Source organism: Magnolia sinica, chromosome 10 (assembly GCF_029962835.1).
Source record: "Magnolia sinica isolate HGM2019 chromosome 10, MsV1, whole genome shotgun sequence".
NCBI classification, from domain to species: Eukaryota; Viridiplantae; Streptophyta; class Magnoliopsida; order Magnoliales; family Magnoliaceae; genus Magnolia; species Magnolia sinica.
In genome coordinates, this window is record NC_080582.1 from 19,491,198 (window position 1) to 19,516,210 (window position 25,013).

At 40.2% G+C, this 25,013-nt stretch overlaps 1 protein-coding gene across 1 annotated transcript in view; it reads right to left on the reverse strand.

Moving 5' to 3' along the window:
• The window catches only part of LOC131258126 (auxin transport protein BIG), a 71,669-nt gene that overhangs the window by 18,329 nt on the left and 28,327 nt on the right, over nt 1-25,013 (reverse strand). Inside the window, exons 7-10 of the mRNA XM_058259216.1 lie at nt 18,330-18,564; nt 13,175-17,749; nt 12,862-13,084; nt 11,842-12,246 (exon numbers count right to left, since the gene is read on the reverse strand). Of these exons, the coding sequence (XP_058115199.1) occupies nt 11,842-12,246; nt 12,862-13,084; nt 13,175-17,749; nt 18,330-18,564 (5,438 nt within the window). The remainder of the gene's footprint in view (nt 1-11,841; nt 12,247-12,861; nt 13,085-13,174; nt 17,750-18,329; nt 18,565-25,013) is intronic.

Genomic DNA, 25,013 nt, shown 5'->3' on the forward strand with positions numbered 1-25,013 from the left:
ACTACAAGGGGTGCCTATTTATAAGAAAAATCCTATACCCCAAAACTCGCACCATGTGCGCAACCTATTACTTGGCGATGAAGTAAACTAAAATAAAAACCAAACAGAGAAATCTAAAGCATTCACAATGTTCTAAATAATAACAATAAGCAAAACCTAAAATATGAAATCAATCCAACGAGTGGGCCACAATCATGAGATCCCATGATGAAGCTTCTTGATTATCGGGCCCAATCTTTTGAACCAAACTTCGTCTTCTAGGTAGGAAGCCCTCCCTGGACGTCGTTATCGAGACAAATCGATGGTGGGGCCCTCCCACTCTGTGCGTACGTGTGTAGGTGAGGCGGCGTGCGTGCGCGTATGCGCGAGATGTCCCCATCAATTCTCCTCGGCTGCGAAGATTTCGCCACTGGTGAAATAAAACTCATGAACCACTCCAGGATGTCAAGATCAAGTCTCTGAAGCTCCTCCGCAGTGAGCCACATGCTGTCTGAAGCTGAGCGTGACTTGCACTTGACCAGGTACTTCTAAAACTTGCTGTCTGACGTTAAAACTATCTGATGGTCCAGGATATCCTCTATTTCCTCTCTGGGTGTGTGAAAGTTAGGTATAGGAGGGAGTGACTGAGAAGAAATATCAGGAAGAATAGGTATGGGAGGTAGAGGCTGAGAAAATGGGTTGGGACGGGTAGTTATGGGACGTAGATGTTAGAAAAATGGGTCGGGACGGGTAGGTATGAGACGTAGAGGCTGGAAAAATGGATCGGGAAGGGTAGGTACAGGACGTAGAAGTTGAGAAGATGGGTCAAGACAGGTGGGTATGGGAGGTAAAGGCTGAGAAAATGGGTCGGGACAGATAGGTATGGGAGGTAGAGGTTGGAAAAATGGGTCGGGAGGGGTAGATATAGGATGTAGTAACCGGGAAGATGGGTCAGGACGGATAGGTATGGGAGGTAAAGGCTGGAAAAATGAGTCTGGAGGGGTCATGGATCAATGAAAAGGTCTGATGAATCAGGATGGTTAGGCGAAAGGCTAGACAATGCATCAATGGCCCCTTGAAATGCAACTAGATCCTCCACATTGAATGTGGAACTAATTCCCATGGAGGGTGGAAGATTTGCCACATACGCATTGAGACCGTTTCGTTTTATAATTTTGACGAGTCCAGCACTACGCACGTGTAACTTACGAACGGCCCCTGGAAGATACCGCTCGGGCCTGATGCGGACCATCACAGTCCCTTGCATTGAATTCTTTGAAACATTTATGTTGGTCAGCAGAAAATTTGTAATGTTCATTACTAGTAGTGATCTTCTGCCTGATTTCTTGATGCCATGAATGAATGTGATGCACAAAAGACTCTGCAGGCTCTGACGGCTTGTGGGACAGTGACATAGGGACAAGATCAATAGGTTTCTCAGGTTTATAACCAGTAACGACTTCATAAGGACTGAGACCTGTGGACTTATCGACGGAACTATTAAACGCAAACTAGGCTGTTGGTATTACAGTGTCCCATATTCTGGTGTGCTCTATATCCCGACTACGGGGAGACTCATCTGGTAAATCATCAGGAAAGACATCACGAAACTCATCTACTACCGGAATGGCCTCAGTGGGTAACTCTACACTAGCCTCTGGGGCACTTTCTAGCCACAAGGTCGTACGTGTTCTGCCACTCAAAATAGTGGTCTTGGTGCCCCTGTTGGGGTGGGTGCACGGGTGCATGCCCATAACCGATTCCTTGGCCACCTTCATTCATTGGTCTATCCTCCTGGCCACCTGCCTGAGATTGGACATCTACCCCAATGCTGGGATTTGTCCTGGCGGAGGCCTTTAGTTGGGTAATGCGCGCATCAAATTGATCAAAGCGTTGGTCTATATATTGTTTATAGCACTTACCCAAATACTCGATTTGCTGGCACAACTTGTTCATTGACTCTAGCAGTTGCTCCATGTTTAGTGTAGGGTGCAAGCCAAAACCATGACCCGTACGTGTGGGCATACACTGGCTAACTCAACCTAAGGACTTTCTATGACGACTATATGCGTCTAAAAACTAAATGACCCTACGAGACTCTATATGAAGGAGACTACACACCGTTACGAAAATTCAGCTATATATATCAGGGACTACGGTTTTCTAGCAGCTATATATGATACACTGGATGCATGAATGACTCAAACAAACTAAATCCTAAATATGTGGTGAATTTCCCTACAAGAACCCTAGGCTCGGATACCAAATTTGATGCAGGACATGAAAATTAAATATGATATGCGAGATTTCAGGCTTAAGATCACGTTAGTTCAGAAACAATTACACAAATTTCATATCCCACATGAAAGTCCAAACATTCAATTAAGGGGAATCTATGCGGGTCCAGGACTACACATGATAGGGTTGGATCAATAAAAATTATGAACCAAACGATACTCAAAGATAAGAAATAATCATCCACGCATGCATAGTAATCAGTCCCTAATCCAAGGGATTCAGAAATTCTAATTCGGGAAACCCTAGGGTAAGAAAATTGGCAAATAACTTAGGAAAAACGTAATCTAGGGCTAGGATTCATGAAAAACAGCTATGAGAGGATAAAGGAAGATAAAAACCTGAGCCAAAAGACGATCCCGCGTGTGGACAGCAACAATAGCCCAGACGAACATGCGTGTGATCCCGACCGCACGTATGTGGAACCCACTATTCAGAAAAAGACCACCTTGGCCCTGGTCAGCCAAGGATGGTCTCTAAAACCCGCAAATCTCAGCTCGATCCGATATACGGTTTGTGCGTGGTGCTCCGCCGAAGTTTCAGCTCGCCTGCTGGCCGAAATCTGGAAACCTGCTATAATGAAGAAATCTAATGCAACAAAAAGACGAATTCGAAGTACGAATGGTGGAGGAAGATGGAAAAAAAGATGATGGAGGATGGGGGTGAATCGGGATTGATGTGGCTTCGCACCACGATAGTTAGACCTTCAAAAAGGGAGAGCTTCGCACCTACTTTTGAATTCTTCCACAACTCACGAAGAGCAGAAAAATAAAGCAGGAATTTTTTTTTTATTAACTTCAATTAATCAAAATAACTACAAGGGGTGCCTATTTATAGGGAAAATCCTATACCCCAAAACTCGCACCATGTGCGCAACCTATTACTTGACGATGAAGTAAACTAAAATAAAAACCAAACAGAGAAATCTAAAGCGTTCACAATATTCTAAATAATAACAATAAGCAAAACCTAAAATATGAAATCAATCCGACAAGTGGGCCACGATCATGAGATCCCATGATGGGCTTTTCTTGATTATTGGGCCCAATCTTTTGAACCAAACTTCGTCTTCTAGGTAGGAGGCCCTCCCTGGACGTCGTCATCGAGACAGATCGATGGTGGGGCCCTCCCACTCCGTGCGTACGTGAGGCGACGTGCGTGCGCGTATGCGCGAGATGTCCCCATCAGGTAGCATTTGAGCCCTTTCGGATTCATTTTGGTGAGCATTTTTGGCCTTCCCAAATGAGTTGTCGAGATTTTTAAGTCGGGATTAGAGATTTGAATAGAACTTTCAGAAACATACTGATGGGGACATCACGCGCGCACACACGCCCCCCTACGCACGTACGCAAGGAGGAGAGCCCCACCATCGATCTGGATTGACGACGACGTCCAAGGAGGGTCTCCTAGTTAGAGGACTGCGTTTTGGTTCGTTGGAGTGGACCTGATAGTCATGTGAATCCCACCATGGGTTCTCATGATCGTAGCCCACTATTCTAATTAATCTAGTACTTTGAGTTTTGCTTATTATTATTATTAGAAATATCATGGACGGTTTAGATTGCTTTGATTAGTTGTTATTTTTTATTACTTTGTCTCCAAGTAATAGGTTGCGCACATGGCGCGAGTTTTAGGGTATAGGGTTTTATTATAAATAAGCACCCCTTGTAGTCTTTTTTTTCTCAATGAAGATTAATAAAATTGTTGCGTTTTTATGCTCTTCTAAATTCCTGAGTTGTGGAGATTCAATTGGGTGCGAAACCCTCCCTTCCTCGAAGAGCTGACTACTGTGGTGCGAAGCCACATCTATCCCGATTGGCCCCCACCTTCTTCCATCCATATTTCTCCTCCTACAAGCATTTCATCTGCAAATCCATCAATATTTGCAGGCGTCTCTCTCTACAGCAGATTTCCAGAATCTGGCCCTGCAGGAAGGCTGAAACTTTGGCAGAGCACCACACACAAACCATGCATCGGATCAAGTTGATATTTGAGGGTTTTGGAGTCCATCCCTGGCCGACCAGGGCCAAGGTGGCCTTTCTCTGAATAGTGAGCCCCACACAAGTGCGGCCGGGATCACACACACGTGCGTCTGGGTCATTGTTGTTGTCCACACGTGCGGCACTTCCCTGGTTCGTCTCTCCTCTCTTTCGCTCCTCTTTCACCCAAAATCCCTAAACCTAACCCTAAATTACTCAAATCCCCAATTTTATGCCCTTTCTTCAATCTTAGGGTTCCCCGAATTGAAATTTCTAAATCCCTTAGATTGGGGAATTATTTCTGTGCACGTGTGGCTGAACTTACCCTCCTTTGATTCTTGTTTGGTCTATAATTTTGATTGATCTGGCCCTAGCATGTGTAGGCCTGGATCCGCATAAGATTCCCCTTGATTGAGTGTTTGAACTTTTGTGTATGATGTGGAATTTTGTGTAATTGTTTCTGAACTAGTGTGATTTAGAGCCTGGAAAATCTTGCACATCATACTTGAATTTCATGTCCTGCATCACATACCTATCCTAATTCTTATCTCTGTTATAAGCCAGTTCGTTGTCTTAAAGTGATTGTATATTTTAGGCCGGAGTTCTTCACTATTCAATTGAGAACTAGGTTCACTATCAAGGTGTAGAGTTTGAATTTGTCATATGGCATTTCGTATATGGAGTTAAAACTGTATCATAATCTCATCACGTTGATGCTCGATTACATCCAGTGTTGTCATGTGTGATCGCACATTCGCATATGCGATCGCAATGCATACACTTACGCTTGGATCGCATATGCGATAGTGGCATATGCGATCAGTGTTTTAAATATTGACGATATCGACCGATATATCTCACGATATATCTTGTATCCCACCTGTGCGATACGAAACGCACAGGTAGTGTCGATATATCCCACATGTTCGATCCGGAGAGCATTTTCAATTTTCCATCCCCTTTTTTTGTTGAGATTATGTTAAATCAGTGTTAAATGATTATAAATTCATTAGTTCTTCATATTTTGCATGAAAAATCATGGAGTTAAGCTTTGATTTCGATATCCATTGGTTCATGTTCTCCATGTTTGTTTTTTTTCAAAATTTTCTTTCAACCAGCTGTCAATTGAGACTAATTTTGAAGTACTTCGGAGTATTTGATAAAATGATCATCGCAAACACTTCAATTTCAAATTTTAGTGTAGGTGGTCCGATTTGGGGAAATTTTGAAATTTCTCCAAATTGCTTGCAATGTTGCACTCCAAAAATGAAATCAAGCATGTATGAGGGCTGATATATTGATTTGTCAAGTCCATGTCAATTTTTTACATATAAAAAACATTTTTAATTAAAAATTATTTTTTAAAAAAAATTCAAAATTTCCCTTCAACCAACTTTCAATTGAAACTAATTTCGAAGTATTTAGGAGTGTTTGATGAAATGATCATCACATACACTCTAAATGTTATGCATTCAATTTGAATATAGCTGCATTAATTCAGTCAGACGACGCATAGCTTATGACCCAATACAAAGGAAACCTATTATAGGCACTTCTTTTTTGAGATGTTATGATTCAGAAGTGTGTATTAAGGTCTTTTTTTAACAATCCCTGAAGTTCCATCGAAAAATTCAACCATTTCCCCAATGTTTCCCCATGTCTCCCAAAAAGTGTGATAAACTACCTGATACAAACGATATATCCCATGCGATAATCGATACATATTTATATCCCAAAGATGCGATACATAATGCGATACCGATATTTCGAACATTGTATACGATCACTGCACATATGCGATCGCATATGCCACATGTGCGATTATATGCGATCGCATATGCGATGTATGCGATTGCACACAGCATATGCGATCGCATATGTGCCAACGGTCAGAAATCTAACCATTTTCTGATCGTTGGAAATTATTATTTTTTTTAAATCTCGATTTTTCTTCTATAAAAAGGGATTCTAAGCACTCCTACATGCACTCAAGCTCAAACTCTCTCTATCTCTATTTTGTTCTCTCTTTAGTCTTTACACTCTCTCTTACATAATTCCAAGCCCCGAGCTCCACTCCTCCATCCATATTTCTTTCAAGATTGAAGTTTCAATCAAGGGAAGAGACAAGGATTTAAGAATCAAGATTCAAGAGCAAGACAACCAAGCATCATCCATTGAACTCTCTTTCTAGTTTCTAATTTTTTCCAAGTTATAAAGAATTAAAGATCATAAATTCATAATCATATTCACACAACTCTCTTTCTATCTCTCTTTTTAGTTTCTATCTCTCTTTCTTGTATCTATCTCTCTTTCTAGTTTCTATCTCTCTTTCTTATCTCATATTCTAGTTTCTCTCTCTCTTTCTATCTCTCTTTCTTATCTCATATTCTCATCATCTCTTAAAGTTTCAAAATCATATCATATACATATTCATATCCAAGTTCTAAGTTGTAAGTTCTAACTTCTAACATTTTTTTTTTAGTTTGTTACTGTCTTACAAGTTACTTACAAGTTTACAAGTACAAGTGTACAACACAACTTGTTACAAGTCTACAATATTCCACTACTCAGGACTCCAGGGTCAAGGACCAAGGCAAAAGTGAAGACAAGATCAAGAAGACAAGAAGTGAAGAATTTTATTTTATTTTTTTGTAAATTTGTAAGTGTTGTGTTCGTGTGTAAATCTCTCTCTCTCTCTCTCTCTCTCTCTCTCTCTCTCTCTCTCTCTTATCTACTACTAAGTGTGTAACTCTCTCCCCTCTCTTTTATCTACCACTAAGTGTGTAACTCTCTCCCCTCTTTTATCTACTACTAAGTAACTCTCTCTCTCTCTCTCCCTCTCTAACCCCCCCAAGTCCCATCTCTTTAGTCTCTCTCATCTCTTTACTCTTTTAGTCTTTAGTCTTTTACTTTAGTAATTGTACTTAAGTTTTTAGTTTACTTTTTATACTAGCAATCAATACACACACACACCACCAAGACACCAACATAATGTCTTCTTCCCAATCCTCCTCTTTGAAACCCAAGTCGAATGACCCGGGTTGGAAGTATGGGCACTATCGTAGTGTTTCGGATAAGACTCACATAGTGTGTAAGTTATGTGGGTATGTGGGTTCCAGTGGCATTGCGAGGCACAAGCAACACCTTGCACATTTACCAGGGTCAAATACAAAAGCATGCGACAAAATTACTCCAGAAATCCGAAGGGAGATCATGGAGTATATGGAAAAACAGTCAAAAAAGAGATGCGATAGTGCCCTACGTCAGGAGGAATATTTGGAACAAGACGCGTATGAAGATATAAACATAGTTAATGTAGATGAAGCTAGTCCCACTCCCCCTACTTCGACAGGCCAGTCTAGACCACAAACGGCCTCGAAAAGACCTCGAGGGCATGGGCCCATGGATAGATGGTGCAGACCACACCCCGAGGATGTGATCGACCAAAGAGGTCGAGGCAAGGGGTCGGCTCAAACAACTTTAGAGAACTGGTATAAACAAAAAGATAGGAAAACCACTATTCAATATATTGCTAAGTGGTTTTACCAAACCGGCATTGCTTTCAATGCCGTTAAATCGAGAAGCTTTAAAGTAATGGTTGAGGATATAAGTCAATTTAGACCTAGACTTAAACCTCCTTCATATCATAAAATTAGGGAGACATGCCTAAAAACCGAAGTTGAATATACACAATCCTTTATAACTGAATATACGGAATCGTGGAAAACATATGGGTGTTCACTAATGGCCGATAGATGGACCGATAAATCCAGTCGGTCTCTCATTAACTTTTTGGTAAACTGTCCAGCTGGGACAATGTTCTTGAAGTCCGTAGATGCATCGGGTCATTCACACATAAGAGAATATTTGTTTTACTTACTAGATAATGTAGTTGAAGAAATAGGTGAGGAATATGTTATACAAGTAATTACAGACAACGTAGCCTCGTATGTAATAGCCGCTCTTCTTCTTATGGAGAAGAGGCAACGTTTATTTTGAACCTCCTGTGCGGCCCATTGTGTTGATCTTATGTTAGAAAATATAGGTAGGTTATTTATAAATGTGATTGCAAGGGCTAGAAGAATCATGATCTTTATGTACAAACACGCCCTTCTTTTCAGTCGAATGAAAAAACACATTGGGGGTAACTTGCTACGTCTAGCAGTCACCCGTTTCGCTACAGCCTTTTTAACACTACAAAGATTACATGCAAAAAAATCAGAACTTAGAAGCTTTGTAGTGTCGGCCGATTTTACAAGTGGGCCTTGATCAAAGAAGGTTAATAGGAAGCAGGTTTAACAAACAATCATTTCGCAAAGTTTTTGGACACAAGTTGTAAAGGCGCTAAAAGCATCCGAGCCCTTAGTCACTATGTTGCGATTGGTGGATGGGGATAAGAAGGCTGCAATGGGCTACATATATGATGCGATGGAGAGGACGAAGAATAAGATCATTGACCATTTAAACTATAGAGACCGTAATTACAAGCCAATTTTAGATATTATAGATAGAAGATGGGGCAGCAAAATGTCATCTCCATTGTATTCGGTTGCTTACGTCCTTAACCCAGCCTATTTATTCGCTTTTGCTGATCTAGCAAAAGCACTTACTATACATATGGTTGGATTTATTGATGTCTTGGAAAGAATGATTCCAGATAGAGAAGAACAGGACAAGATCTCAAATTTACTGAACTTCTATACAAAAAAGTTAGGGGATATTCTCAAGGGATATTGTAACAAGGCATCAGACAATGAAATTACCCAGTAAGAGATAATGTACTATGAATGTCAGTCCTAGTGTCTTACAAATAGTTTTTCTACAAAGTGTGTCTAACTTACTTAAACTCTTTTTCTCAGCTAACTGGTGGGCTGCCTATGGAGTGGACCCGAACAAGAAGGATCTAGCTCTAAAAAAGCTGACTATGAGGATTCTTGGACTCATGTGTTCTGCCAGTGGTTGCGAGCACAATTGGAGTACGTTTGAGGCGATAAGTTTGTTTAGTAATTGTAAACTTCATTTTTTTAGTGTAAGGCATAAACTAAATTAATTACCTAGGTCCTAAATAGCTAATGTCAAATGCACTTTCTTTCATGCAGATTCATACCAAAAAAAGGAATCGCCTTAAGCAAAAAAAACTCAACGACTTAGTTTTCGTTTAATACAATCAAAAATTGCGAGAACGATTCCAATCTAAGAAAGAGAAGTCTGGTTTCTTTGACCCTATGTGCTTAGATGAGTTGAATGCAAATAACGAGTGGCTCGTAGAGACGGAGGACCCGGTATTTGCTGGAAAGGACCTCACATGGGCGCAAGTTGAAGATGTTGCATACGGATCAACACCTGGAAAAGGTACCACTCGCAGACGAAGGATTGGGGGGGGGAGAGCCGGAGGGCGAGTAGTAGCTGTCAACCCGTTGAAGAGATCGACGAGATGGTGATAATGATAAAGCCGCCGAAGATCATCAACCATTGAATGTTGATAAAGTATTAGTACATACAGATGATGAAGAAACGGAAGAAGAAGAAGTGTATGTGAAAGAAGGAGATGACTCGGATGATGATGGTGGTGGTGATGGTGGTGGTGGTGATTCGCCACAATGGCAAATAGATCAATGCATATAGCATATGATTAGATGAATAATAAATAACTTCTTCATTTTGTTTACTACGTGCCTTGATGTTAATTGTTGATTGTTGATGACATGTAGTAGTGTAAGTTGAATGTTGATATTTCATATTTGTTAACTATATTGTAGAATGTAGAATTGTTGATGAATGATGACTCACTCAATATTTAATTCATTATGTAATTGGTTTTATTTTACTTAAATTAAATGTATTGCAAGGGCCAAGGGCATATAATAATTTATTCATTTTTTTCTTAATTTCTCCCTATTTTTCTGATTTCTTTTAATTTTTTGAGAAAATTTATAAAAATAATAATAAATAAATAAATGTGTGACCGCATATGCGATTGTGCGATCGCATATGCGCACAGGCATATGCAATCGCACACGATCACATATGCGATTTGACAACATTGATTACATCGTCTATATTGGTCAACAACCTGGAATATATTCCTACAACAACAGAATCTATTCATGCACACATTAGAGCGATGCCATTGATCATTGAAACAAGTGGCAATCACAATCAAAGAAAAGGGTGGAATGTGCGCGATGTGGTGCACTTTGCTACTAATCTTCTTCAGCTTCGGTTTATATATTATTTTTTATCAAACCTGCATTTGTTTTTGGATTGTTGTTGACTTTGTATTACTTTTGTGAGCTTGTGGAGCATAGTATATTTTGCTTGTGGGACAGAAGACACAGTGGTGTTGACAACTGTGTCATAATGCATCAATTTTACATCATACAACTTTTTGGACACTGAGTTTTCATAAGCTTCGTTGTAGGATAAATAGAACGGAAAACATTATCATCCAAACGACATTTCCAGATAAAATGAGTTTTCAGAAACTACTTTCCTAGGATCACATTACCATGAAATGGATTTTTCAAATACCAATGTCTGGACTGTCAACCAAAGGGGCCCAAGTTAACCCACCCCAGAATGTCGGTGAGTACTGAGTAGTTCTTACGTACAAACATAGATACATAAATAAACTAATTTCTGAACTGTCATCCAAATGGAGCCCAAGTTAACCTACAGTGGATTTTAGGTGATTAATTCTCACATAACATGCATGCATACATACATATATACATGTTCTCAAATAAGTACATACATAAACTAATTTCTGGAGTCTCATCCAAACAGGACCCAAGTTAACCTACAGGTGATCAGTTCTCACATAACATAACTGCCAGCCAAACAAGACCTAAGTTAACCTTACAAATGATCAGATATCACATAGCATAGCATGACATACATACAGACCAGTGTTTTAAATAGTAAATAGAATGTGGTGTAGCATTCACCCTGCTGAAGCGTGAGGTGTAAGTTACATAGCATGGAGCATAAGCTACACAGTACTTCCAGATTTTTATCAAGGCTGCACTTGGTTGAACCAAATCATGATATTCTGCAACAAATTAGATTGATTAATAATGAAATTTAACAAAATTTCATGATATTTGGTGCAACCAAACACAGCCTAAAGTAATAGGAAAGGGCAATGATTAAGTATGAAGGTAAAGAAAGAGCAACGAAACTGATTTAATACTGTTACATGTATTATTTTACTGAAAGCATTAAAAAGATTAGGTAATTTTTATTGAAAATAGAAAATTGTAACAAATCATTGAAAGCATTAATTGATTTTAATGTTTTTTTTGAAAAATAACTTGTAATGTGAGCTACGTAGCGTGTAGCATAGTCCATGTAGCATGCAACATAGGCTACATGTGACTTGAGCCATTTTCATGAGCTACATAGTGTTAAGGGCTTAAGGCTAAGCTATGCTGCATAGCATAAGCTACAAGCTAGATAAAGTGGCTATTTAAAACACTGACACGGACATACATAGGCTATCATGATGCTAATGATGATGATAATGTCAGCAGTAGTGTAACCACAAAACTAAACACAATAAAGTGCAACTTCGAATGGGATAACTAACCTGAAGCCTGTATGTCACTGTCATAGGCGGGAAATCTCTGACTGGTGTGAATCCACCAGAAGGCAGTAAAGGAGAACTGGCTACAGTATTTGGTGATTGACTGTGTGACTTCTTCCAGACTTGCTCATAAACTTGAGAGATGCTCAGATCAAGGGAAATTATATTGCCAGCTACTAGTAACTCCATTCCATAGTCATCTTCTAGAAGACCTAGCAGATCCAACTGATGGCAAATTTTATTTTTGACATCTCTCATCAGGGGACCTATCTCAGTACTAGAATAAGGGTTCTTAGTCATTGATCCCCGGATGAACTCTTCTTGCGTGTGTGCCTTGTTCAGAATCAAAAGATAAACGGGCTCTGGCTTTGAAGGACAAATCATGTTACAAAGTTGCTCCAAAATGAACTGCATATAAGATTGAAACATGGTAAGACAAGTACAGTTAGACCAATACTAATATAATATTCTATATTTCATATGTTTGATAGAAAAATAATGCAGATATAATCACTTTTAGAAAATTCAAGCAACTTCTAGCAAAATTTAACATTCTGTAACTGAAGAAAAAGACCCATGTTTCTCATGGTTTAAAATATTGATTGATGCCAATTCAACTCAACCAACATAGATGAAAATTTAGGTGCCCAATTTGGAAAAGAGGCCTTTACCAGATGAGTCCCAAGTCACAATGCAACTTGTCTGTATCAGTGATATACCGTGTGACTCATTCATTTAAGTAAATACTCACAGTGCTATTCATCTGTATCAGCTATGTGTACCATCCATAGCAGCAATATGCACAGCGCAAATTGACCGTATCAGCTGAGTCACACAGGAACCATGTATATCAAAATTTGTGGGATGACTCATCCACGTCATAATGGTATCATCAATAAGATCTGGATTTGGCAGAGTTGAGCACCGAATTTGGTATCTTAATCCATATGATGCTTCTAGCTAGCAATTTCCAAGGAATGCAGAAGCATAAATAAATAATTTTAGTCGCACAGATCCCCATACCAGAGATGTCCGTCCCTTTCTCTCCTCTCCATGGATTTGCAGACCAGAAATACAGGCCCGGATGAAATGACGCTTGTTTTCACTGCTCTCAAGCAAAAGACTATCTAGAAGATCTTTTAGAAGCTTATTGCAATCACTTATCAATTTTGTCTTTTGCACTATCAGGCCTCGAATAACCAGAAGAGCCTCCAGTACTTCAGATAGCAACTCATCTCTAATGAATCTGGAAATAAAATCATTATGGTTAACAAATGGAGAACAAATCCAAAGGTAACATTCATCACAATTCACAGACAGATGGAAGTGTATATACCTGGATCGGATATTGGGCACCTCTAGAAACTTGCTGAGGAGTTCAATTAGCTTGTGAAGGATAAATCCCTGTGAGATATCAATATGAAGACTCCTCTCTTGCGATTCAACATTGCCCACCTCTTGTGTAATCAACCTACAAATTGTAGTTAAACATCCTTTTGCAGTCAAGAACAACCGTGCCTCTTCTGAATCTATCATTTTGAAAAGTAATTCAAAATACTCTGCTGCACTTTCACCAACAGATAGTGTAGCTGGCAGCAGCACCATTAATAAGTTGAGTAACCGGAAGCGTCTGGATGAATTCTGCGAACACAGTAAATTAATCAGCGTGCATATCTCCGATCTGATTGATTGTGAACAAGCACTCAACACCAATTCCGAGACCCAGGACCCCAGCTCAAACCCTGAGAAGTCACTCTTAGCCGTCCTTCTACAAGCACGGCGCTTCCATCGAAGTGCATATTTAAGAGCTAGGTAGTCAAACCTCTGTGGATCTCGTCTAGATCTCTGCATGGTAGCTTTAACAGCCTGGGAGACCTTGTACTGTCTCCTGACAAAATCCAGATATGAAGCTCCCGTTTCCCACTCAGAATAGCTCAATAGTTGAATATCCTGACCCTTTCGAGAGCTATCCCAATGTTTTTCTGATAACTCGGATGGAGACTTACTTCCATTTGAAAGGCCACTCAAAGATACAGATGGGCTTGTATTGTTCTCATCTTTTAGTTGGGGATTGGAAGCTGGCTTTCCCACTCCTTGATCTTTGTCTGTTGTGTCAGGTTTTGGAGGAGTGCACGCTTGAGATATAATCCTCAAACAGGGAAGAATAACATGCTCGGAGATGGCAGGATGCTTAGCACCTAGTTTAATGGAAGAAAATAACAACTGAAAAGCAACACGTAGCCTTGCCTCCCAAAATTCATCTGCTACCGAACACGTCTCCGAAAGTAACAACAACTCCTCACGGGTGGCTACTGCAATGTCCATGGAACGATGGTGCTCGAGGCAATACATGACTTTCTTCTGTATTAAACTGTTTAGCTCAGCCACTGCATTCGTGTCACCCTCAGAGAAGGCACAAAGAACCGCCCTTGCCTGAACACGAGCTGTTTTAGGGCCTTGATGAATATTGTTCTCAAACAACTCAGACAAGATGCCAGCAGCTACGAGCTGTTTCTTACAAGTTGGATGCTTTGACAACACTTGTAACAGCTCCAGACACTGTGTAACAAATGTAGTAGCACAGCCATAGCAGTTATTTGGTGACCGAGGAACAGCAAACCTTGATGAAGCCACAGCACTGTCAGAATGTTTCTGATGAAGATAGCTCATCAGAACCCGACGGAGCCCTTGCAGAGTCTGGACACTTTTGCTGACAGAATCAAAAGCAGCTTTGCATTTCTCACCATATAGAACACCTAGAAGTGCAATTTTGCGGTTTATCTTACATGAAGGACCAGGCATGGAGACCATCATTTGCTGTACAGAATCCTTCTGTTGTGAGTCTATCTCATTCTCACCTATGCTTGATACCAGCTTAAGCAAAGGTTTCTTGAACCCCAAAAGCTGCTGATACCTCCTATGAGCATTTTCTGATTCAGATTCGATAGCTGCCAGCCCTTTCTTCATGTCCTCATCATTCTCCATGTTATCAAACAAGAAACTCGGCTTGGCCATAAAATTGAACTCGAAACGACCATATTTGCTGTAACCACACTCATTGCAAAGAAATGAATCCAGATTCTCATAATTTATATTACGGCATTGCCTGCATTGATATGCATTCTCATGACAGTTGCCACAAATACCATGCTTATCAGTGACAGACCGGCTGCAACGGGGGCACTGCAATGACTCAAGGGAGGAAGCTTGAAGGTTTTCATAAAAGGAGTCCAGCTCAATCATGAAATTGCAAGCAGTGATTGGAATTGGAAACTCCACTTTCAGCTCCGTTTGGTTGAAAGCAAGATGACAACTCTTTGCACGCTTCCACAAGGACCAGTTGTTCTTCAATTCTGACAAATCAGCCACAGGCCTGTTGTTATAATACAAGTTCAAAACTTTCACTGATTTAGACTTACGAGCATCATGAACATTCATGGTCACAGTCTGAATGGTGTAGCTTCCAGTGCATTTCACTATTATACGGTTGTCAGTGAACTTTGTCTCAGATTTCAGACTTTCCAACTTCATCCGGCTGTAAGGCACCTCTGGGCAGCTACAAGCTACACAAGGCTCACTTTCAAGATAATACCCATCAAATTCAACCAAACAACTCAAAGTGTTGTATATTCGGGAATTCGGATGATTGGCCAAAAGCTCATTTTGAGAGTGAAGTGTCTCAAAGATGCACTTTATCACATCAGGAGTTAAACACCGCATCACAAGTTCCTTATCCTGCTGCTTTGAACTTGTATCAGGCACCTTCCCCAACAGCCAGGTCAGTAGTTCAGTGTACTCCACAATATTCTGACCATACATAGGCAGACTCTTCACTTTCTCTAGGAGAGCCACCAACATGGTCTCTTTGAAAGGCTGCTTTCCGTGATGCCAGATACCATAAAGAACACACTTGGCTTCGATGCGCACAGCAGACGAGTTCCATTCCAGTAGAAAAGAATCAATGAAATGCCTTAAAATGCTGGCATCCTTGTCGCTGAAGATTTCAACGGCTTGCTCCATATCCAAATAAGATTTCTCTGAACTGGTTTCATTCCCATCCTCACCTCTTTTCTTCTTCTTTGAGTCTAGTGATTGTGTACCTGCTTTATTAGAGCTTGTTCCTGCATCTCCAGCTTCAGCTTTCTGTACAAAATGACCCATGTCTTTTCCTGTGTAGAAGGCCAAATTCAAAAGTTTAAGAGTCTGAATCACCGACTCTTCTCCAAAATAGAATATCCCACTCATCAAAAAGGACAGAACATCTCCATGCCTTGAGCAATATTTTTGCCAATTCCGAGGCCTAGCCCCAGCTACATCAGATATGGCTGACAAGCACTTCACCAGTTTAACACTTCTCTCATATGGGACAGGGTTTTGAAAGCCGCCAGATTTATCCACAAGTTTGTAAAGCTTCTTAACTTCACTTGACAACTGCCAGGAATCTCTAACACTGTAATAATGAGTCTTGCTTCCACACAAATGCAGAAATAGTCTTCTCGCATACCTCCGTACAAATTGTGTGTGTGGATTATTGATATAGCTGCAGAGCACATCCTGATATCCATCAAGCTTCAAATCCTTACCAACAGAAGTTTTGTAAACCTTATCCTTTTCCACGGACTTGTCTTGCTTTTCTGGTCGAACCAGGCTGTATACCAGACGAAAAGTATTCTCTAGCAACAGCCTGTGGTAGTCCATGAAAAAATCTGCACGGTGAGCTTTCGCATATGAATCCGAAAAGAAAGGTGAAGAGTTCCCTGCTGGTAACTCTCTTCGAATTGTTAATAGAGCACCACACCCTGAACCTGGAGTTAAACCATGACCTGAGTCAAGATTTGCAGGTGGAGACTTGAAAACTTGCACCAGCTGCTGCAAGATGTCCATCAGGTAATTCACAAAAGCTTGCTGCCTTAGAGCACAGCAGGCACGAAGCAGCTGAGAAGCAAACTCATTTTTCTCCTGATCAGCAATGGATGGAGAAGCTGAAGTGGAAGATGGAATTTGGACAATGCCTTTATCTTGTGTATCTGTAGTCACACCTGATTTTGGTACAGAGCTGTCACTGCCAGGCTGATGCCAGTTGCGAAGCATTAAGGTGAAGAAAATGAAAACTAGGATAACGACCTCCCCGAAAGAAGAACGGGTTTTCACTGCAAGTGGTTTGCTCAGGTTGATCTCATCCAGAAACCATTTAATAAATTTTTCCAGATCCAGGTTTTCAGGTTTCGAGCTATCCATAAAAGGCCCACCAACTGCAGAGGACAATCGGTAAAACAGTTGCATAACAGGGATTGCCCGAACTCCAGAAGTTGTCTCCATCCATCCTTTAAGCTCACCAACCAGCTCACGAAGTAGCAGTGAATTTACTGTCCGCTTTGAGGCAGATATTGATACGATTCTCTGGTCAATCGTGGAAGCAGGGAATTCTCCAGATTCATTGGACTCCAAGAGATGAATTGAAGGAGGTGAATTCTGGATGCTGATATCAGCAGCAGCTCGTATTAAACCTGTGTCACTTAACTCATCCATCGAGAATTGAATTTCATTGCCATCTCCACCTACTGAATCAACTTCAATAGGAATTGCTGACATGGGATGATCCCGAGAATGTGGTGGGGGAAGCCGATCTGCATCCATTACTTCATAACAGGCCTCACATAAATCAAAATCTGGGCAAATATTACAATGCCAACGGCGTCGAAGTATAGGAACAGTTGAGCAGCCATCACAGCAGTATTGAACAGATGATGTAGCAGCATCTTCTTCAATCATGACCTGGGTATTTCCACCAGTTGCACTGGTAATATCAGGAGGAACAGTTGCCGATGAGGTGTTCTCCATTATGTCATCTGTAGCTAACATAGTCTGCTTTGGAAATGGAACCTGGAGCAACCTCGAAGAAATAGCCAAGCTGAAACAAGAAAGAAGTCAGAAGTCTTCTGAGAAGACTCGAAGAGGAATTATAGGGTCCTCCATATCAGCAAACCACACAAGGTTACAAAGCGTATTCAGCATGAGGGACCAATGGTTTACTGATACAACCAACCATAGATCTCATGGGTTCCCTTGCGGATGGGGATACCCCAAAAGATTAGAGGACATGAGTTGATCATATGAGAAGTAGGAACTCAAAAGAGTAAACATTCCCCTCGAGTGTCAACCCTTCTAGCTTCAGCATTTTCCAATTGAGTTAACTGTTGCAGTGTCGCTTCTTTTCTTTTTTCCCTTAAACATCTATTTTCAGGTAAGAATCTTCAAAAAAACAAAAAATCTATTTTCAGGTAACTAATCTAAGGGTTGATTCTGCAGGCATCCCCCACAATGGTGGAGCCCACCAGATCTGGATCGCTGAACTATGGGCCCAACATATATGGAATCCTGTAAAAAAACAACAAACTTGCTGATGCACAGGACCCTATAATTCCTCATCATGGAAACGACAAAGTATTAAAGAAGATATACTGAATAAAGAATAGAGTGGCAATAAAAACCTGCTGGAAGTCTGAACAGCTTCATATGGAGCAAAGAGCAGTTTTCTGAGTAATACAACAGCAGGTGCAACAGAGCGACTGGATGCATCATTTCCATGCAAAGCCAAGCATTCAGCATAACTATAGATGAGTTCCACAGAGGGTACAACAATGTTGTTTATAGTTTGTGTGTCAGGTTGCTCCAAGTCCAAAATCCCCCACAGGACTTGCATCAATCCATCCACTACTCCAGAACCTAAAGCAGAAGAAATGACAATCAATGCGCTATCCACTGAAAAAGCAGGATTAACAGCACTCTTCAATACTGGCAGGATAAAGCATCTGAAATGTCGTTTTGATGGGATAAAGATATCAAACTAGAAGGTGACCTACAATTGAAACATGATTTAACGTAAAACCTAATAATACTTTCAATTAGATAAACATCTAATCATACATGTGGCGGAGGTCCCAATGATCTCCCAATACATATGAAGGATACCCGTTTTTTAAAAAATTAACCAAGATTTCAAACTCAGGGCCTGTTTGGTAAAACTTATTTTCAGCACTTATCAATGAAATAGGCTATTTTCAGTGATTTCCCTCATTCATTTCAGACCATTTGGCAAATCCAAAAAATTAAGTGCTTAATTTGGATTCTCATTGAAAAAGTTGGTTTTTTTTAAGCTCCCATCTTTCAACTTAAACTTAACATAAAATGCAGCAAGTGATTTTGATTAAAATCTTTAATCACTTTTGGCCAAAATATCCTTAATTTTTTTTTTTGCAAATGACAAATTTACCCTTTTTAAGTGACTGTCATGGAAGCTTTGAAAGGACTCGGATTGCAGAACACTTGGCAAAGTTTTGTAGGCCCCATCATAATGTATGTGTTATATCCACACGGTCCATCCACTTTGCCAGATCATTTTAGGGCATGAATCCAAAAAATGAGGCAGATCCAAAGCTGAAGTGGGCCACACTACAAAAGGCAGTGGGAACAGTGACATCCACCATTGAAACCTTCCTAGGGACCAGTGACCACCATGCTGTTTATTTTCCATCCAACCTATTCATAAGGTCACACAAACCTGGATGAAGGGAAAACACAAATATCAGCTTGATTCAAAACTTCCATGGCCCCCAAGAAGTTTCAATGGTAGGCATTCAATCCCCACTATTTTCTATGGTGTGGTCCACTTGAGCTTTGGATCTACCTCATTTTTTGGGCTCATGCCCTAAAATGATCAGACCAAATGGATGGACAGTGTGGATATAACACATACATCATGGTGGGGCACACAAAACTTTGCCACATCAACACAATATCAAGGTGCCTTCTAGACTTGCAAAATCCAGTCCGCTTTGAAAGGGAGCAGATTAGGTGTCACCGGTGGCACTCACCTTGATGTATGTGTTGTATATCCACGTTGTCCATTAGTTTTTCTAGCTCATTTTAGGGTGTGGTCCAAAAAATGAAGCAGATCCAAATCTCCAATGGTCGGATCATTTTAGGGCATGAACCCAAAAAAAGTGGTAGATCCAACGCCAATGTTGTCAAATGGCATAAGCCATCTTGTGAGCTTACTAAGGCTTCCTCATGAACAAATCCCCTAAAGGCTTCCTCAAAGCATCATAGGGTCTTCGACAAGGCGGCCCGCTCTCCACGTCCCTTTTTGTGGTAGTAACTAAAGCCCTAGTTAAAATGCTTGAGAAAGGTGTTGCAATTGGCCTCATCAAAGGGTTTAGGGTGGCAAACATTGGAACAAAAATCACTCACTTGCAGCTTGTCAATGATACTATCTTGATTTGTGAGGTTGATGAGGTCATGGCATCCTAGTACTTTATTTTGTTGCTCATTGAACCGTTGACTACTTGCCTCCATCATGTTTATTTCAGACTTGTTGTGGATATGATTTCATCGAGCTTCTAGCTCACCGGAATTTAACATCTTACAGGTTTACAAAAGATGAAGAATACTTAGATGGCTACTTTCATTCGAAGTTAGGTTCTAGATGTTTTTATTTTATTTGAGTATTGTAATAGACTTAAGTAAGAAGTGAGAGTAGTTAAGTGAAAGTTGAATTCAAACTTGAATTTAAATGTTAGGTTTAAATTATCATGGTAGACGTTTTAATTATGGTTTGGTTTAGATCAAAGATGATTTGGATGTTAGTGTGATGAATGAATACATGAAACATTAGTTCACACCCTAGAACTTGGGATTAGGGTCACCGTGCTTGGGTTCTGAATTTTCAGGGCGTGACAAAGCTCGTTGAAAGAGTCGAAAGGAAGCTCTCTCAGTGGAAGAGTCGTTATCTTTCCTGGGCAATCAGTTAGGACTTGTAAAGTCGACACTCTCAAACCTCCCAATCTATTTTTTGTCCCTCTTAAAATGTCAAAAATTGGTTCTTGGTAGATTGGACAGATTCCAAGGTATCCTGATGCGGTAACGATGGGCGTAACGGTGCCCACCATTACGAATACATTGAATCGGCATAACGATCGATACACCCTTGCATCCATAAAAAAATTGCTCCAAAAAATCTGAAAAATTATTCAGAAAATCCAAAGAAAAAAAATTTGTAAATATTCCAAATATGATCATTTATAATTTTGAACATGTTTATGGTAGTGTAACAGTCCAATCTTTGGTGACAATGTTGTATCAGGCTGTCTGATGAATTTATGAATTTGACAACCTAGTATTGGCTATAGATCTTTTATATTTAATTACCTAACTATATAATTTCAATATGAATTAATTAGAATGAATTTAATACCAAAATATCTCATATTTGTAGGTATTGGTGTATTACATACCTTGCGACTTGCGTACATTTTATTTCAACATGCAATCTAGGGACTTTTGTCTTCTATTATGTAATTTATATATCTAACAATTAAATATCATTTTCCCCAATAAATCTTAAGAAAAAAAAATTGAAATTAAATTTAGGTAGATAATGTTGCCGATTTAGAGCTGATTTGGTGGACCATTCGATGTCCAAAATCAACCTCAAATTCATGCAATCTCTTGGCACTTATGTCACAAATGGTCCTATTTCAAAAAAAAAAAAAAAAAAAAAGAAGTCTTTGCAAATTAACGGTGAAAATCATTTAAACAATTTAATTTTGGAATTGTGACTTGGCAACAACAGTGCCATAATTTAATTTATTAGTTTTGAGTTAATGTATGCCTCATGCACAATTTTTAGGACCATGTACGTAGGGCCCACCTTGATCTATGTATTGTATATCAATGTCGTCCATCCGTTTTATCAACTCATTTTAGGGCATGGTCCAAAAAAATGAGGCAAATCCATATCTCAGGTGGACCACTAGGGGGTGAAGCCTTGAAATTGGGGCCCACCTTGATGTATTTGTATATGCATGTCATCAATCTATTTTGCCAACACATTTTAATGCATGGTCCAAAAAGTCAGGCAGATCTAAACCTCAAGTGGACCACTAGTGAGTGACACATTGAACATAGGGCCCACCTCGACACATTTGTTGTATATCCATGTCATTCATCCCTTTTGCCAACTCATTTTAGGGCATGGTCCAAAAAATGAGGCAGATCCAAATCTCTAGTGGACCACAGTAGGGATTGAATTCCCACAATAAAACTTCTATTATTACTATTTGGATAAGTTGCGATTTGTGTTCTCTCTTAATCCAAGTCCATGCGACCTTATCAACAGGTTCAATGGCAAATAAACATTACAATGGGCCATAGGAAGTTTTTAACAGTGGGGATTCAATCCTACTGTGTGGTCCACTTGAGATATGGATCAGCTTCATTTTAAGGACCATGCCCTTAAATGATCAGGAAAAACTGATGGACAGCATGGATATACAACACATAAATCAAGGTGGGACCCATGCACCAAAATAGTGCAAGTGCACTAAGCAGCATACGCCACAGACTACTTAAAAAAATAGTGTGGTTGTTTTACAGCCACGCCACCCATTCGTTTTTTTTTTCAAGACAGGCAAAGAGAGAGAGAGAGAGAGAGAGAGGTAAAAAGAAAGAACGAGAGGGAAAAAGTGAGAAGGAGAAAACTAGAGGGAAAAGGGGGGGGGGGGTGGTTGTCGCACCAGAGGGGGAAGAAGAAGAAGAAGAAGAAGAAGAAGAAGTAGGAGGAGGAGGAGCCGCAACAGCGCCACGAAAAAAGAAGAAGAAGAATTGCATTTTTTTTTCTTTCGTTTTTTCTTTTCTTTTCTTCTAATTTCTTTTAGGGTTATTACACGAAACGACTATTACAGGACCATAACAACCATTACATAACGGCCTTTATGGCCTCATAACAACCATTTTGGTTCTTTGTTTTTCTAGACCTCCCCGTTTCAGCCCCGTATCATGTAACAGTGACCATCATTACCGTTACATATAGGTTGTTACGACCGATACATAAACGATTTGGGACACCTTGACAAATTCAAACGAGACTTCGTATGGCGTGGTACTGAAGAAAAACACAAAGTCCACCGCCTAAATTGGGAGGTGTGTAAGCCTCTAGCGGGAGGGGCAAGTAAAAGGGATGTCTTCCATGAACACTGCTTTGCTCAGGAAATGGATATGGCTCTTTGCTGCATAAGAAGGTGGAGAGAAGTAGTAGCTTGCAAATACGATGTCCATGATCGAGGATGGCGAACATAACATTCCTCCCTGTATAGGGCTTCGTTCTCATCGAGGGCGATAATGAAGGTGGCCCCCCCTCCTAAAGGAAGGCATATCCCTCTCTGTTGGAGCAAATGCGCAAATTCAGTTCTAGAAAGATGAGTGGTGCACTGATTGCTTGTTCTAATCAAAGTTCCCTAGATTGGCCCGAATTTTGACAAATAAGAACATTCTTGTGGCTCTGTTGTCTCTTTATTCCCAACCCCCCGAAAGGTACCTATTGCATGATGAGGTGGATGAGCTAATTCATCACCTGGAACTCCTAAATGGCTATCACCCCTCTTGTAGAAAAGGACGTGATTGTGTTGACTAAAGATGATCACTTCACAATCTACTCCTACTACAAGATGCTTGAGGGCCCTATCTTGAAAGACACTCAATTTAATACATCACGGCGTCCCTCTACAAGATACAATATGGCAACTTATATTATTTTCAACCTGATAAATATCTGGGTGAAAGGAATTCTCGTTGCCTTTGAAACTCTCTCGGTTTGGTAGTCGAAGTGGTTAGGAAACAAGACGTGGTGGGTTGGGCATCCTGCTTAATGGATGTTGATGATTGTAAATTGCGTTTCCTTTTAGGCCTAACATTCTTTTTCTTTTTTTTTCTTTAAGAGATTCTTTTTCACCTTTACCGGTGGCTTTCTAATAAAAAAATTTGTCATCTTTCAAAAATAAAATAAAATGTTAGGCCTAAAGCTGAACATTCAGAATAGTAAAAAGCTCAATATCGATATCCATAAGGAAGAAATCGAGGAGCTTGCAAGGGGTGTTCAGATGCAAGGCAGGATGGTCTCCTTCTTTATACTGGAGCTTACGATTTGTATTGGCTAGTTTATGCTTTCAGGTATATCTCCTCGTCAATGGATTCGGGTTCATTAATATGGCTTCAAGATAAATATGGGCAATTACAGTTTGAACTTTTTATAACTCAATAGGTCATCTTCTACAAAGGAAACGGTGCATACTTTCTTCTCGTGGTCATACAGGGGCCACTCACAAGGTAGCAGCGCTGGCTTGGTTGGTGGGATGGAAAAAAAGGTGCTCAAAAGTAATAATCTCGAGGAGCGGGGGAAGGGCTTAAACAATATTAGCTTGCTTTACATGCGGAGTGAGTCGTCGGTGGACCATCATTTCATAAATTGCAATCTTCACGACGAAAATGTGGCAAAGATTCTTATGCATGTTCAAAACGGCCTGGATGATGTCGAAATCCATTGAGGGCCTTCTTCGATCATGGCATAGAGGTGGATTTGGCAAGAGAGGGAAGAGATTATGGAAGATGGCTTTCTTGGCCATCTTATAGGCCTCATGGGGGGAGAGGAATAATCGATGCTTCCACATTCTTAGCGTGTATGCATCAGAGGTGTTCAGATGAGCTAAGTTGGACGCGGTGGAGTGGGCTTTGATCTAAATTTTTTTCAACATTTGTCATCTTTCTGGTATTTCTCGGGCTTCTTTATAATTCTTTGGCCTTTTAGGACCTAACTTTCAAAAAGGAAACAATACCAAACATCTCAAAATGCTAATACGAAGTTAATGTGGAATTATCTCTCAGAACAATGTGCATCTCCCCCCTCCCAAAAAAAAAAAAAAGGTTAGCTCCAGTGTTGTCATGTGCGATCGCACATTCGCATATGGGATCGCGTATGCGCACAAATGTACATGGATCGCATATGCGACCACTGCACATGTGATCGCATATACCATATATTTCATAATATGCAATCGCATATGCAATGTATGTGATCGCATACAGCATATGCGATCGCATATTAGCCAACGGTCAAAAATCTGACCATTTTTTAACCGTTGGACATTTTTTTTTTTTTTTTTTTTAAAAAAAACCTAATTTTTTCTCTATAAAAAGGGATTCTAGGCCCTCCTACATGCACTCAAAGCTCAATCTCTCTCTCTCTCCCTATCTCTATTTTGCTCTCTTACACTCTCTCTTACACAATTTCAAGCCTCAAGCAAGCTCCACTCCTCCATCCATATTGCTTCAACTTCAAGAAT